This window comes from Leptodactylus fuscus, chromosome 5, assembly GCF_031893055.1.
Source record: "Leptodactylus fuscus isolate aLepFus1 chromosome 5, aLepFus1.hap2, whole genome shotgun sequence".
NCBI lineage: Eukaryota > Metazoa > Chordata > Amphibia > Anura > Leptodactylidae > Leptodactylus > Leptodactylus fuscus.
This window is the reverse complement of record NC_134269.1, coordinates 36,339,691-36,357,467: the sequence shown is the minus strand read 5'-3', so window position 1 is coordinate 36,357,467 and position 17,777 is coordinate 36,339,691. Positions and strand designations below refer to the sequence as shown.

At 46.8% G+C, this 17,777-nt stretch overlaps 1 protein-coding gene across 2 annotated transcripts in view; it reads right to left on the bottom strand.

The window, feature by feature from the left end:
* The window catches only part of CNNM4 (cyclin and CBS domain divalent metal cation transport mediator 4), a 30,097-nt gene extending 25,004 nt beyond the window's left edge, over window positions 1-5,093 (bottom strand). For both annotated transcript variants that reach the window (XM_075272912.1, XM_075272913.1), the window contains exon 1: window positions 4,074-5,093. In XM_075272912.1, the coding sequence (XP_075129013.1) occupies window positions 4,074-5,075 (1,002 nt within the window). In that variant the 5' untranslated portion in view covers window positions 5,076-5,093. The remainder of the gene's footprint in view (window positions 1-4,073) is intronic.
* Between the last annotated feature and the right edge of the window lie 12,684 nt (window positions 5,094-17,777).

The window sequence follows — 17,777 nt, the reverse complement described above, 5'->3', positions numbered from 1 at the left end:
CTTGCAGTTGCGCTTGTATTCCGTCCGGGAGGGGGGGTCCTCATGTGGACAGAACACAAGCTGGTGTGAACCGGGCATTAGGGAGGATATTTCACCACCTCTACCTTTGCATCCTTCAGTAGGTCCTGCACCACTGATTCTGGCACAGTGGGAGTTTTTCCTCTAGTCCCCTCCATTCCTGAGCAATCAGTGCTGTTACTTCCAGCACCCAATATTCTAATTAGACCCCCAACTACGTGGTGGGCACTGACTGTCTCCTCCAGCCAAGCACCACCCACCTGACAGTAGAAAGCCTGATGGGCACACAGGGCCCTAGAACTAACTGCACCAAAATTTCAGGAACAGTAGGGGCTAGAGAAAAAAAAATCCCAACTGTGCTGAAATCATAGAAGCAGCAACGATTTAAGGATGCAAAGAGTTGGAGTTTGTAAAAATGGATCATATGGATTTTTAAGTATAAAGACATATGGAGCAATTGTATAAGTCTAGGTAAACCCCTATATGGTGTATTATTTGAGAAATACTGCCACTATGGGTTATCACCTCCACGGGAGGCTCACGACATATTTACCTTTTTACAATTACAATGTACACATGGTATACAAGTCTGTGCTGCGATCATGTGCTGCAAAACACATGTCACATGGATTTTCGGAAGAATCAAACACAGATACCCTCAATGAAACAAGTACATGTTCATTATCCTGCCCCTCCAGGCAGATGGACATCACAAGGCTGCATCCACGGCATGAAGGGGCCCTTGATGTGGCCCTTTGATCCACCTTTGGACCAATCAGAGGGGCCGGCTCATATTGTGAGAGCTCTCAGGCTACAACACAAGCACCTTTTCAGGAGGGGGGGGGGTGTTATTCCATGACCTATATGAGGCCAAACAGACTTGCGCTGAGAAGACACAAGGACTGAGACGGAGATCCTATACGATCAATTTTTTTGGAGAAAGGCATTGACTCTTATAATAATATCAACATTCAGAAAGGAATAGGCCCCTTTAGGTCTACAACTAGTGTTAAAGGGGTTGTCCAGAATAAATCAATAACAGGCCTTAGTGCAGGACACGGGATGTAATGGTGATGTCCCCAGGTCCTTTTCTTAGGCCGCTGATTGGTCCTCAGTGGTCAGTCAGCGGTCTAAGGGTAAGTTCACACAGAGTTTTCTGGTCAGGGTTTTGAGGCCGTATCTGCCTCAAAATCCTGACCAAAAAGACAGCTACCATTAAAATCAATGGGATCGGCTCAGGTCTTTTTTCTGGGAGCCATTTCTTCCAGCTCCTCTTCAGGTCGTCGCCTCACTATTCGGCCTGAAGACACTCCCTCCTCCGGACTAGGGCCATTCATAGGACCTAATCCGGAGCAGAGTGCGCGACTGGATGTCAGTGCAGTGCATCGGCTTTCAGTCACGGCTACCCGGTTTTTGGATCGGAACCTGAAGTGGCCTCCGCCTCAGGTTCCGATCCAAAAAAACCCATGTGAACTTACCCTAAGAGGAGGGAACCGAGACGTTATAGCTGGTGAGGACTTCCGGCAGAAAAAGACAACTTAAACAGCAGGACCAGACCGCGCTGGGAGGCATCGGAGCACCAGGAACACCTTAGATAGCTGTCAACCAATGTGCACACTCTGCAAATTGCACATTGAATGGGAGGGAGAAAATAAAACTTTTGGACAATAATTGGTCAGAACCCGCTCACAGAATTTGGCTCTGCCCAATTAAAGCTAAATACAGTGACACGCTTTTACCAGATTCTGCATCAAAATCCTCGTCTGTGCTTGACAAGCAGAAAAAAAAAAAAATCTGCTTCAAATTCCTAAATGTGAACACCCCCTTAGAGTCAGCTTTTGGTAAAGAATAAAAAAGTTGCCAACTCCAACTTCATAAATCGTATGATTAACCCCTTCCGGCTACAGTTTTTTTTTTTTAGGCTTTGTTTTTACAGTATAGGTTGTGTAGGCAAAGTGACGTTACCTATTCTGCAGTTCGGTAGGATTACAGCAATGCCAACATTATATCATTTTTGTTATTTTTTAACACCTTAACAAAATACCCAAACTGTGAAAAGTAAAAAAAATTTATGAATTTCTTTGCGTCGCCATATTCCGACACCTATAACTTTATGTTTCCATGTAAGGACTAGGAGTTCTCTAAGACTTCTCTCTCCGCAGCAGACACCCGGCCGATCCCATTACAGTCAATGGGATATTCGCGCTCCAGCTTTCCGGAGAGCACAGCGCAGATGTGAACCTAGCCTAAGTCGTCTTTGTTTGAGGAGGTTTTTGGGGTTTTTTAAACCATTTTGGGGATTTGTCTGACGTTTTGATTGTTTTTTGTTCTAATTTTTGGGGAAACGAAAAGCTAGTAAAAAGGCTGATTTGAAATTTTAGATTTTTTAATTTTATTTTTAGAACCCTTTGGGGTATGATCAATGGTACAATTTACTGCAATAGTAACCAATAGCAGTATATTTTTTTAAAAAAAAAAAAATCTATTCAGCTCTATGAAATTGAAGTATAGCAAATGACAGGCCTGGGAAACTTCAACAGGCCCCAGGCCATCATGAAAACAGATCGGCGCCCACTAGATCTCGCTCCGGTGTATTACAAGCTGAAAGAACATACTGCCCGGTCATCAGATGTCTTGGTCACATTTGACTTAGGAAGTGTTAATGCCCAAGATCAGAGAGGACTCCGATTGTGGGCACTGCTGCCGGGTCTCTGCTGTTTAATACAGCAGGGAACCAGCGACTATGCTCCTGATTGGGCGCCATATTTAAAATCCCAACATCCACCATACGATTAAGACTGAAGTTGGAAGGGGTTAACTATACTATACAATCAAAGAGGACCTTTCATGTCCTCGGGCACACACGGTTTTATATACTGCTAGAAAGCCAACAGTGCACTGAATTCAGCACACGGTTGGCTTTCTAGCGGTATATAAAACTGCATGTGCCCGAGGACATGAAAAGTTCTCTAAGTATAGTATAATTTTACTCTACAAATAAAAAAGGAGTTGGTGCGGGTGGATTGGCCTATAAACTCTACAGCCCTGGTGTCCTGGAATCTAAGTGACTAATACTCATTTTTTTTGGACATCTTGTACTAGGGAAAGTCTGCACACTCCCACACACAAGGTGGCTGTCCAGTCTACTGGATGGCTGACATTCATCTAGTGTGTACAGGCACGTACTTCCAATGGTACGTCATCCAATGAAGTGTTAAGTCACTTGCAAAGTGAACAATCCACGACCAATGCTTTTCATCTCCGGGGAGGACCACATCACGGACTTAACAAATAACCAATGCCACATATAGGACAATTATCATGAACCATCGGACTGAGGCAACTGACATGTGACGCAACGTTGTGCGGCTACATCACAACTCATGATAACAGACATGGCTGCGCTGTGACCCAACAGAAACCCAAACCTGGATCTCAGCGCAATCACATTCACAATCATTAGTGTGAAACTGCGACCTTATGTCACATGGCTACAAGTCACGGTGGCACCAACAGAACAGACTATGATCATGTACACGACTGTGAGAAACAGAACAGATGGTAGCCCGTGTGCCAGCCATAATATTAGTAGAAGGACTGAGTCACAAAAACAGGTCAGGAGCCATATTTAGCGGCTCCGCCACACATCTGTAAGCTACAAGTTTACGTATGCTATCTGCCGTTATGGACCAATGCTACAGAATTTCCCACTTTCTGACACCATGTTCACACTAGCATAGACCTGTCCATTGTTCTGATCCATTGGCAGACCAGAACAGATAGGCAGACAACTACAACAGCAGTCACATACCCAGCCCAATGACCCCATCATGGGATCGTCTACTGTTAAACAAACTGACAGACTTGCAGAACTTTTTCATTGGGTGATTTTTCATAGTGCATATGCAGATGTGAACATAGCCTTAGATAGTGATCTCCTCTTCCATGGTGAGTAACTGGACAAGCAGCAAAGGAATGCAGAACTACAAGGCCCAGCAGACAACAACCTGCTGGGGCTTGTAGTCCTCCTCTAGCTGGGGACTCCTCACACCAACCTTCAGCATCTCCAGCAGCTTCTCCCGGTTGTACACGGTCCCGATCTCCTGGCCCAGCACACAGTCCAGCAGGCGGCTCACCGGGTAGGCCACAGGGAAGGTGAGCACCATGAAGACGCGGGTGAGCCACAGCGTGTTGGCCCCCACGGCCAGGCCGTGCCGAGAGCACAGGGCCTGGGGCACGATCTCTCCCAGCACTACGATGCCCATGGTGGAGGCGGCCACAGCCCAGAGGCCGGAGCCGATCAGCTCGTCCAGCAGGGTGGTGAGGGTGGTGTTGACCAGCACGTTCCCGAGCAGCAGCGAGCACAGCAGGTAGTTCCCCTGGCGGCGCACCGGCTCGATCTTGGCCGCGTACCTCCTCTCCCGCTCGGAGCCGCAGCGCTGCACCACCCGGAGCTCCATCGGGTCCAGAGCCATCAGCCCCAGGTTCAGGCCGCTGAAGATCCCGGACAGGCTGAGCAGGACGGCGATGATGATGGCCTGCAGCCACACGGGCAGGAGCGGCTTGTGCTCCTCCAACACCCGCACCCGCCCGTCCGGTCCCTGGTGTAGAGTCCAAGGCAAGCCGGGGCCGCGGCGGCTACACAGCACGTACAGGCGGGAGCTCTGGCTCTTCCGCAGCGGCTGCACATCCACGCGGAGCAGGGCCGCCGTGCCCTCGTCAGTCACATTAAAGCCCTCCCGGTCCCAATTCAAGTCCTGGGTGTTCTCCTGGCAGCTCCGGTTATCCTTCAGGCCTGAGGACGCCTCGATAAAGACGATGAGGTGCCCGCTATCGGGCCGCAGGTAGAGTCCATAGAAGCGGAGCTGCAGCTGACTGCCCTCCCTCACTTCCAGCTCCCCGTCCGCTGACAGCTCAAACTCCCCGTCACTGCGCTCCAGCCGATAGCCGAGGATAAGCGGCAAGTCCTGCGGAGAGGAAGAATTACTCTGAGAGGCGATAAGCGGCGTGAAGAAGAGCGTAAACAAGCCGGCTAAGGAGACAGCCAGCCCGGCCATAGCGTGTGTGACTATCCGGGAAGCACTGCCGGGTGTACGACGTCCTAGCCACGCCCCGCACTGGTATTAGCTCCACCCCGCCCTGTTAGCGACCTGCATGACACGCCTCTTATTTGCATATACCACACCTCTTATCCCTATCCGCTCCCTTTCCCCGCGGGTTCCCCAAGGCGTGCACAGTACTGGGACACGCCCATAAACTTTCTGACTTCACACGCCCCGTGCTAGTGAGGTCCCGCCCACTACATTCAGGCCCCGCCCACTTTGTGTGTATTCCTAGCGAGAGATAGGAGGAGGAGGGGGCCGATCAGATAAGCAGATGTGAGGAGGGGCAGGGGCAGCGGTGTCATGGCTGCTTTACCATGGATCAAGCTTTTCATTCTAGTCTACAGCTCCAGGGTATCTCCTATCAGCAGCCTAACCCTGGGGCCCAGGATCTGAATATAGAAAGCACGTGACCAGTGTCAGACAGGGGGGCCTGGGGGGGCCCATAGTGATATTCTGGGGGCCACTATACAGCTACATGTAAATATGACCCCACATATGTTCACACAGTCCTGAAATGTATTTCCCCGCAGTCTCGCGCTGTCTAGTCCTTATCTCTGTTCTGCCCAGTGCCCCTCTCAGTAGTCTGCTGACTGGTGGCTCTTGCCTTGAATTAGGACCCTCTTAGCTCTGTGAGGCCACGATCACATCTGTACCCAGCTCTCTGCTATTATTGGACCGCCAGTAGACCCTGCAGTCTGATTGAGAAGATGGGGCCCAGGGAGGAAGGACACTGGATGGTCGGACTCTGGTCCTAGATATCATCTCAGCCACCAGGGTGTATACAGTATATGGAAATAAACTGGGTAGTCTCTTGAATAATGTATCTAGTACAGTATACTGACACATAGCCTAGTCAGAGCTGTATGAGTGTCTGTATGATGTATAATGAGTTTATTGTGCCATAGCTGGCTGAGTTGGAGGCCCACCTGGCTCAGGGGCCTATGGAGGATTCACCTGCGGGACAGTCCCAGTCTGCTTGGGATTATTACAGACTTGCTAATGCACAAAATGAAGTAACAGTAGTGGGATATTGCACATAGTGATGTCACAGTACAGGGATAATACACACAGTGATGTCACAGTACAGGGATAATACACACAGTGATGTCACAGTACAGGGATAATACACACAGTGATGTCACAGTACAGGGATAATACACACAGTGATGTCACAGTACAGGATAATACACACAGTGATGTCACAGTACAGGGATAATACACACAGTGATGTCACAGTACAGGAATAATACACACAGTGATGTCACAGTACAGAGATAATACACACAGTGATGTCACAGTACAGGGATAATGCACAGTGATGTAATAGTACAGGGGTAATGAACACAGTAAAGAGGCAACGGACACGGTGATGTCACAAGTATAGGGATTATCCACACAGTGATGTTACAGGATAGGGATAATATACACAGTGATGTCATAGTATAGAGAAAATAAACATATACAGTCCTATGAAAAAGTTTGGGCACCCCTATTAATCTTAATCATTTTTAGTTCTAAATATTTTGGTATTTGCAACAGCCATTTCAGTTTGATATAGCTAATAACTGATGGACACAGTAATATTTCAGGATTGAAATGAGGTTTATTGTACTAACAGAAAATGTGCAATATGCATTAAACCAAAATTTGACCAGTGCAAAAGTATGGGCACCTCAACAGAAAAGTGACATTAATATTTAGTACATCCTCCTTTTGCAAAGATAACAGCCTCTAGTCGCTTCCTGTAGCTTTTAATCAGTTCCTGGATCCTGGATAAAGGTATTTTGGACAAACAATTCAAGTTCAGTTAAGTTAGATGGTCGCCGAGCATGGACAGCCCGCTTCCAATCATCCCACAGATGTTCAATGATATTCAGGTCTGGGGACTGGGATGGCCATTCCAGAACATTGTAATTGTTCCTCTGCATGAATGCCTGAGTCGATTTGGAGCGGTGTTTTGGATCATTGTCTTGCTGAAATATCCATCCCCGGCGTAACTTCAACTTCGTCACTGATTCTTGAACATTATTCTCAAGAATCTGCTGATACTGAGTGGAATCCATGCGACTCTCAACTTTAACAAGATTCCCGATGCCGGCATTGGCCACACAGCCCCAAAGCATGATGGAACCTCCACCAAATTTTACAGTGGGTAGCAAGTGTTTTTCTTGGAATGCTGTTTCTTTTTGGACGCCATGCATAACGCCTTTTTTTATAACCAAACAACTCAATTTTTGTTTCCAAAATGAAGCTGCCTTGTCCAAATGTGCTTTTTCATACCTCAGGCAACTCTATTTGTGGCGTACGTGCAGAAACGGCTTCTTTCTCATCACTCTCCCATACAGCTTCTATTTGTGCAAAGTGCGCTGTATAGTTGACCGATGCACAGGGACACCATCTGCAGCAAGATGATGCTGCAGCTCTTTGCAGGTGTCTGTGGATTGTCCTTGACTGTTCTCACCATTCTTCTTCTCTGCCTTTCTGATATTTTTCTTGGCCTGCCACTTCTGGGCTTAACAAGAACTGTCCCTGTGGTCTTCCATTTCCTTACTATGTTCCTCACAGTGGAAACTGACAGGTTAAATCTCTGAGACAACGTTTTGTATCCTTCCCCTGAACAACTATGTTGAACAATCTTTGTTTTCAGATCATTTGAGAGCGGGCTGTCCATGTTCGGCGACCATCAAACTTAACTGAACTTGAATTGTTTTGTAGAAAGAAATGGTCCAAAATCCCTTCATCCAGGATCCAGGAACTGATTAAAAGCTACAGGAAGCGACTAGAGGCTGTTATCTTTGCAAAAGGAGGATGTACTAAATATTAATGTCACTTTTCTGTTGAGGTGCCCATATTTTTGCACCGGTCAAATTTTGGTTTAATGCATATTGCGCATTCTCTGTTAGTACAATAAACCTCATTTCAATCCTGAAATATTACTGTGTCCATCAGTTATTAGATATATCAAACTGAAATGGCTGTTGCAAACACCAAAATATTTAGAACTAAAAATGATTAAGATTAATAGGGGTGCCCAAACTTTTTCATAGGACTGTATATATATATATATATATATATATATATATATATATATATATATAGTAACCACAGTGATGTCACAGTACATGAACTGAGAGATGTAACAAAGGTAAACCTGATTCATACTTTGCTAACAACAATGTGGCGCAGTGTTAGCCATGTGATATGTCAGATCTGCACAAAGAAGAGCCCATGTAGCAGAGCTAGACAACAGAGTCACCATACAAGGAACAAAGATCAAGAGCAAATACAGAAAAGAAAGAAGACAAACTAATTTGTGCCCATGGGACCATCTAAAGGCATAGAGAGGTTAATAATGGTGTTCCAGGGTGATGAAGAGGTTAACTTTAATACCCATACAGTAATGCTTTAGGGTGCTTATGGGTTAATTCTTCATATCCCCTTCCATAGAGTGGGTCTGAGGTTAAAGCTGTACTCCACCATTGTATTTCTTCTCCAGCCTATTAGAGAGGTACATGATGTCACTGGGAGTAAAGGTTCATTTCTTACTAGTAGCTGGTGACTCCTTCTAGTCCTCAGCTGTGTCATATGACCAAGATTACATCTCTCCAACTAACACAACGTCTTACAATGACTTCCTGGAAATATGTCGTTGTTATTGATACCATTTTGGGGAAAGTAGGATATTACTTTTTTTTTTTTCTTTAAGGAAGCCACGCAGTGAAAAAACAGCAATTCAGCCATTCTGATTTCTTATTTCTGCTTGGCATTCACCATACAAATTGTACAGCGCTGCGGAATATGTTGGCGCTATATAAATAAAATTTTTATTATTATTATTATTATTCTTATATGGGACAAATGTCAGAGGGCCCATGTCTGCCGCGATAATGGGACAGCTGCTGCGATCACAATGGGAGAGCCACCCCAATACTGAAGATCAGAAAGCATGAGAAAGTAACCCGAAAGTAACTATGGCATGTGAGGTGTTTATTGCCCCTGATCAGAGTCATCTCAGCTCACAGACACTGCCACTGGGTCCCTGTCTGATACAGCAGAGACCTGGACCCTACTGCTTTCTCTGCTTCTGAGCGGGCGCCATGGTTAGGCACATGCATAAGGATCATATACATAAGGATGTACATGTATAGGGACTAAACAATTCATCCAGGAAGAATAAATCCTTATATATGGCATCTGAGATTTTAAATGCCCATGATCAATGTCATCATAGTCACAAAGATGCAATATAGCTGTGCTCATGATGCCTGCAGCAGCCACTAGAGGGCACTCTATGGACTACTGAGCTCAATATTACTGTATAAGGCTGCATTCACACTGAGTAACGCTGGCGTTTTTTGTGCTTATTTTTGCACATAGCGCCGCGTTAACGCCACGTATACGCCGCGTTAACGCCGGTCAATGCCACCGCAAAATAGCGCGGCGTATACGCGGCGTTAACGCGGCGCTATGTGCAAAAATAAGCACAAAAAACGCCAGTGTTACTCAGTGTGAATGCAGCCTAAGGGTGAATTCACACTGAGTAAACGCTAGCTTATTCTGAATGTAAAACACGTTCAGAATAAGCGGCGTCTAAAGCAGCTCCATTCATTTCTATGGGAGCGGGGATATGAGCGCTCCCCATAGAAATGAATGGGCTGCTTCTTTCACTCCGTGCAGTCCCATTGAAGTGAATGGGGAGTGCCGGCGTATACGGCAAGCTCTGCTCATGCTGGAGCGTACACGCCGGCACTCCCCATTCACTTCAATGGGACTGCACGGAGTGAAAGAAGCAGCCCATTCATTTCTATGGGGAGCCCTCGTATCCCCGCTCCCATAGAAATGAATGGAGCTGCTTTAGACGCCGCTTATTCTGAACGTGTTTTACGTTCAGAATAAGCTAGCGTTTACTCAGTGTGAATGCACCCTTAATCTGTATTCAGAGAGCTCTTCCTAAGGGCTAGTTCACACGGGACCAAAGGGGCGGATTTTGACAGCGGAATCCACGTCATAATCCGCCCCTTTACAATGGTGGTCTATGGAGACCACTAGCGTTCTTTTTTCCGTTATCAGCAACTGCCGATAGCGGAAAAAAAGAAGCGAGCTGCCCTTTCTTCAGGCGGAAGCCGTGACTCGCTGAGCCGCGGCTTCCACCTGGCAGCCGCAACCTCCGGTGTCGGCCCATTCATTTGGCTTGGCTCCCCGAGTCAAAATATGGTCAAAATCCGCCCTCCCCGTGTGAACGAGCCCTAAGGGTCCATGCACACGGAGGAAGATGGTGAGGAATTTACTAACATAAAATGAGTGGAGTCCTCCACTTTCCATAAGACATGCCATTTTCGGTCCAGGAAACACCAGGATAATTTTTAGCAAATTCAAGACTGCAGATTGCTACGCACAACGTCTGAGACATGTCACATAGTGCTAGTGGGGTATTTCTGCTGCAAGGCTTTGTGAAGCTTGAAGGGTTAAAACTGGGAAGAAAGCAAAGGCCTGGATACAATAGTAAAGTATTGATGGGTATGGTCAGATGGCGGTATAACTACTATGATACACCGTATGTTACTCTCCTCATCCTAATTCATAGACGACCCTCTGGCAGCAAAAATCAGGGTTACGTAATCCCAGAGCACAGTTGGCCGCTGACTTCTTGAAGACAAGATAAACAGGAGTAGGTCATGGGGGTACTTTATTTTTATACGTATATTTAAAGGGATTTATTTATTAAAACTAGATAGCAAAATATATGTATATATCAATTTTACCTAATCAGTATATAGTTTCTGATTGCAGATTTATCCCATTTACTTTCATTCTATTTTCTGTACATGATTATGGTGGCGGCCATCTTGCCTGAGTTTCTCCCCTGCTCTGTAACAGGATTAACAAGTGTTAATCTATTATTAGGCTTAGTGGCCAGAGTGCAAATTGCAGAATTTAGTACTTTTTAAAGAAATAATAGTGACATGGAAAAGTTTTTACAAACTCATCAACAATTTTTAAAAATAGGTTTAACCTATAAACTTGGTTTAAAAAAATAGGTCATTTTCTGGTGACATATTGCAGCTAAATTCACATCTGTGCCTGAGGACGTTTCTCTCTGCTGATGTCAGTATGAAACCAGTGTTTTATGGTTCCGGCTCTCCGTCGTTCGGATACCCAGCACAATTTTGGGCGGTCACTTCAAAGAGGTTGCACTGTATATCGCTTCTGATCTAACAAGGGTTAATAAAAATAAGCTACTTGCATACCTCCCAACTTTTGAAGAACCGAAAGAGGGACAAAATGTGCGGCGCACTATGCGCGCCGCGGAAAATTTAGCCCCACCCACTTTTGTGTTGACTCCGCCCACTCGTTAATTTTTCATGTGCCCGCACACAGTATCATCCTCCTACAGTCACCCGTAAATTATATGTCCCCCCTCTATCTCTCCCCCAGTTTCATATACACCCTTCATTTGCCCCCAGTTTCATGTCCCTCTTCCATCTCTGCCCCCAGATTCATGTCCCCATCTCTGCCCGCAGATTCATGTCCTCTCCATCTCTGCCCCCAGTGTCATGCCGTCCTCTCCTTCATCTGCCCCCAGATTCACGTTCCACCTCCACATTAAACTTACCTTCTCCTCCGCTCCCTCGCCGCTCTCTGCCCGCCTCTCTCGCTGACACATGCGGCTGAAGGAAGGAGCTGACACAGGTCAGCTCCTCGCTTCGCCGCTGCCCGCCTCTCTCCCTGACACATGCGGCTGAAGCTGCTCGCGTGCTCGCTTCGCCGCTGCGTCTCTCTCTCGCTGACACATGCGGCTGAAGCGAGGAGCTGACCTGTGTCAGCTCCTCGCTTCGCTGCTGCCGCCGGCTCCTGGCTTGTACATCGCGTCTACAAGCCAGGAGCCGGCGGCAGCAGCGAAGCGAGGAACTGACACAGGTCAGCTCCTCGCTTCAGCCGCATGTGTCAGCGAGAGAGAGACGCAGCGGCGAAGCGAGCACGCGAGCAGCTTCAGCCGCATGTGTCAGGGAGAGAGGCGGGCAGCGGCGAAGCGAGGAGCTGACCTGTGTCAGCTCCTTGCTTCAGCCGCATATGTGTTCAACTCAGATCTGCGTCCTCTGGACGCAGATCTGAGTTGAAATCGGGACATACCTCCCTCCAACCGGGACCGCGGGACATGTCACCCAAATCACCCATGTCACCCAAATCGTGACTGTCCCGCGGAAATCGGGACGGTTGGGAGGTATGTACTTGTCATAGCATCGTTTATTTTTGTCTATTAGCAAAATAAAGTGAATGAAGAAAAGAGAAAACTAGGTCTCATAAATATTTGGTGTTACCTGTGCCCTTTGGAGGAGGAGGTTCCCTTTAACAATTTGCTTAGTTTAAACCTAATTTCCAGTTTATTACATAAGTTTATTAGTGATAAGAGCCGGTCTGAGTGACCTCTATATTAACTCCATCTTCCCAATTACCAAGATCGTGCGTGTCAAGAAGACGTCTAAATGAGCCTTCCTTGGAGATGCTTGACCTTATTACGAGCGGGAGATGATGTCATGACACTCGTCTTATTGCAGAGTAAATTGTCCCTGGCACAGGCTGTGCACCGCACCCTGGATATTTCCTATGTTCCAAGTATGATTTCTGGCCGCGCTACCTATCTGACCTTAGTGATCCTAACTTTATAGTGTAATTATAGGGCGAGAAGGCGGAGACCACCACACCTCACAGGGCACAGCCTTACTTTCCGTCAGTCGCTCTTCAGTAAACATAATAGGATGGATTTATTAATACTGTCCTAATTTTAGACAGCGCAAAACTAGATGACATGAGGTTCACACATGTGTTGAGCTGTCTATTGTTCTGATCCGTCAGAGGACTTGCTCGTCATAAATTGCAAATACATACTGATGCTTACCCAGGGCTTCCATCACTCCATGCTACAGCACAGGGTAAGGCATGGTTCACATCTGTGTTCAGGTTTCCGTTTGGGGAGTCCGCTTGGGGACTCCCTGAACATTAACCTAATCCACAGAAAAAAGCGGTTACTTTAGGAAACCTGCGGACCCCATAGACTATAATGGGGTCTGTAATGTCCCGGTACTGCTCGTCCCATTCCCTTTAATAGTCCTTGCAGACCGAGATGGTATGGACATTTGCATGTAAGGTAAAGAGTTTTCTCCCCCTTCATTCCTTCTATATATTACCAGAGCCAGCACACAGGGGGTCTATTAATGCGCCATCTTGTGGATGTTTTTGTGAACTACACCTGCCTATACTTGCCATTGTAATTTGAGTTGCCAATGTGAAGGTGTGTCCATTATGAGCAGGTGACCTTCAGGGCCAATCAAGCTCCCTTGACTGGCCTGGAGGAGGAGGAGTTACAGCCCCCTCTAGGGGGGTTGGGGACCTTTTGTCTGGGGGCTTTTTGTGTGGAGCCATCAAACACATGGGAAGCTGAAAATGTCAGCCAAGCCTCAGAGCACTCCACACAGAGATGTCTTTTCCTCTGTACTCAAGATTCTCCTCAGAGAGCGTTTTTCTCTGAAACTCCAAGCCTACAAGCACTAAAGTTTACGGACCTGTTTTATCCAAACATCTGGGACGTCTACACATATCTCTCTATTCAAGTAAGTCTTTGGGACAAATCTATATTTAAGAAGCCCATAGCTAGTCTGGCAGAATTCGAGGGTCTCCCGCTGCTGGCACTTCTAATTGCTCTCCTACATACATGTACCCAGTTTGTTGAGGACTAACCCCGTGGATACAGGCCATCTTTACAAGTATATACAAGTTTAACTACCCAAGCAACTATTAATTAAACTATCCAAAGCATTCCTGCTCCAAGCTTTATCACCTGCTTAATTGGACACTACCTACAAAGATCGCTGTATTGTATGTGAAGATTTCCTCCATATGTACATTTGTATTACCTTGTCCTGCTAGTAAATGAGCAACGACTACCCCCGAGACCTGGTTATCTGTTGTCATTGTCAGATATCACGTGGGGGTGGGTAGTCGGGGACATCAAAAAGGAGATTTTGTGCACATTTGGGACCCAGGGACCCCCTGAAAGCCGGCCACATCTGATATATTACCTGTGATACCAGCCCTGGCCCTCCTGAGTGTTACAGGGTCCATGTGAGTTCTGCCTGAAAAGGGCAAAAAATGTGTAGAGAAAAGCCTAAGAGCATCAGTGCCCAGGAGCCCCAAGCTACACCCCTAGTAGATATCCTGTTCTGTATGCGATGCATTTTGTAAGTATAAGGCCTCGGGCCTCGTTCACATCTGCGTTTGTATTCCGTCCGGGCGAGTCTGCATGAGGACCCCCCCCCCGAACGGAATACCGAACGCAACTGCATGCAGTGTGCCAGTGAAAGCACAGGGACCCCATAGACTATAATGGGGTCCATGTGCTTACCACCAGATCTCAGCATGGATCATGCAGACAGGAAAGTAGTTCAAAATCTACTTTCCTGTCTGCATGAATTGTGCAGGAACATGCGGCAAGCACACAGACCCCATTATAGTCTATGGGGTCTGTGTGCTTTTACTGCACAGCACTTGCAGTTGCTTTCAGTATTCTGTTCGGGGGGTCCCCATGTGAACGGAATACCGAACGCAGATGTGAACGAAGGGTAAGTTCACATGGCGAAATTTTGAGCCAGATTTCCGGTCAAAATCAGAAGTAAATTCCAGAAATCTGCTTCCCATTGCTTTTAGCAGAAGACAGTGATGGACATGTATATTTTCAGTGCACTTTAAAAAGAAGTGTCCAGCTCAATTTTGCTCGTTTCTGCAACTAAATCACAGTGGAAAACATGTCGTGAAGTTCAGCCTTCATAGCCCTATTGTATGTGATGTTGACCAGTATGCAAACCCGTGGCTCAAAGCTGAAGCTTGACATTGGGGTTCTGATACAGGTCCGGGGCAACTCATGGTTAGGAATTTGAGGCAGTCTTCCGCTTGAAAATTTCTTCACGTTCACACCCCGAATTGTGGAAAAGCTGCTTATTTTGCTGTGTTTTTTTGAGCCAAAGCCAGGAAAGAATTGAGCAGAAGGGGGAAATATAAGTGTTCCCTTTGTATTTCATTCCTTTGTAGTCACTACTAGGTTTGGCACAAAAAAACGCAGCAAAATCTGCAACAAAAAAGCAGCTTTTCCGCAACATGGGGCCGTTGCCTTAAAGGATCCAGGTCCAGGATAATCACTTTTTAATATGTGCTCCAGGGAAGGTGAAAAAATGTAAAAATCCATACTCACTCACCCTGGTGCTCCAGGGTCTGCCATCTGCACGTGACCCCTGACGCCAATCAGCGGCCTAAGGGTGAATTCACACTGAGTAAACGCTAGCTTATTCTGAACGTAAAACACGTTCAGAATAAGCGGCGTCTAAAGCAGCTCCATTCATTTCTATGGAAGCGGGGATACGAGCGCTCCCCATAGAAATGAATGGGCTGCTTCTTTCACTCCGTGCAGTCCCATTGAAGTGAATGGGGAGTGCCGGCGTGTACGCTCCGGCATGAGCAGAGCTTGCCGTATACGCCGGCACTCCCCATTCACTTCAATGGGACTGCACGGAGTGAAAGAAGCAGCCCATTCATTTCTATGGGGAGCGCTCGTATCCCCGCTCCCATAGAAATGAATGGAGCTGCTTTAGACGCCGCTTATTCTGAACGTGTTTTACGTTCAGAATAAGCTAGCGTTTACTCAGTGTGAATGCACCCTAAGGACACGGGACGTCACAGTCACCTCTGATCTGGCGGTCACTTTTTATTTGTCTGCATTGTTTTCCTGGATACAATAGGTTTTTAGGAAAGTAGTTTTCGTCTGAAGGTAAAGTGATCTACTAAGCGTTAATGTACGGGGTCTCCATTGACCAACAGTGAAAGAACGGATTAGCCCCAAAGCGCAACGTAGATATCGTGCTGCAACAAACAGCTTCAAAGGATATTATATACAGCTTTTTATGCTACCATATTATCAACCCCACATGGGTTCCCAGATGTACCCTATAACAGCCTGTGTCAGATGCTCCTATAACAGTTACAACCACAGCTTCCTCATATAATGGTGACAACCACAGATGACACGTGCCCTATATAACAGTCACGGAGGTACCATATAAGAACCATATAAGAGCGGCAGCCTAGGATGACCCCACCTCTTTAAGCTCGATGAATGGGCATGTAACGTTTGCACCCTGCAGGAACTTTCTAGCCTTTTCCTATCTTGCACTAGGCTATTACTTTATGTTTTATTTACTTACAATGCAATCTGGTCTCAATATTCACAGCTTTACTAAGATTCTCAGAGTGATACATAAAGAGCATCTGTCACCAGGAATGAGCTAATAAAGATAAAGATATAGTCATTTTAGGAGCCAAATACAGTACAGAGCGGACAGTTAGTCCTGGGCACCAGACTCCCCTGCACACTAAGGCAAAACAGCACTGAGCATCCAAACCAGAGCAGAACCAGGCCCCAGAGGTCTTCGCCCAGAGCTCCTGATGGCGGAGATGGACTGGTAAATTATGGGTCCCAGAACTGCAGCTGTCCAGAGGGCATCACAAGCACAGTGCACTCCAAGTTACAGCAGGACCCAGAAACCCTAAAACCCCCTGATCCTGGAAGTCTGGGTTCCGGTCCCAGGAGGAGACCGACAACCTTTGCAGACTATTGCAGAGGCTCCGGTCCTCCCCCTGAAGGACCCAGAAATACCAGACCCAGCGCAGATAGTGGAGCAGACAGGCAGCCAATGTGCATCGCTGCGGAGGCTCCGGTCCGGCTCCTGACAACGTTCCTTTTTGTTTCTCCGTACTATGCAAATGAGCAGCCTGGAGCACTGCAGGCGTCAATGGTGCTCCATGCCGCTCACAACCCCCTGCATTTTGATTGACCTCCTGGCCCAGTACATCAGAATGACAGGAACAGGCAGAGGTGCCAAAGTCTCGCTTTGCCTTGTATGGTCACAGTTGTTCCACATGTTTCATGGTCAGCGCATGCGCATATCCTCTTCACGCCAAAAGGATGTAGTGTGCATGCGTCTATGCATCATACTACTCCCGGAAGTGAACGATCACGGCTAAAGTGTTGCCCCTCTTCTCTGTGCAGAAGCAACGGTCCTCTTTATTTCTGAACGTAGTATGATGCATAGACGCATGCGCAGTACATCCGCTCAGAGTAAAGAGGATGTGTATATTTACTAACTGTGAAACAGACGAGTACAGGGTCAGGTTCACACCAGCGCTGTGCTTTCAGGTCTCCGGCCTGGGGGACCAGAGCAAAGGAAAGCCAGACCATTAAAACAGCGGTTACACCTGGACACCAGCGGACCTCTCTGACTATAATGGGGTCTACCACACGCCCGTCAGATGTTTCAAAACTAAAAACAGTGGAGAGAGAAGTCCTCTGTGCAGGATCTTTCTCTTTGCCAATCTTCTGTGATTTGTATGACAGATTCTCCAGCAGACTCCGGTACAGATATAAACCACCCTTAGGGGTATCCTATCCAGATAAACTGACTTTGGCCATATTATGATTCTAGTTTATGTATGGCAGAACACAGAGGCCATAACACTGTGTACTAGGAAGCTGCGCAGCCTCATTATACTGCCATACGGGCTTTCTGCCAATGTAAAGGGCGATATCTTTCATTTGTGTAAACCTGAAGC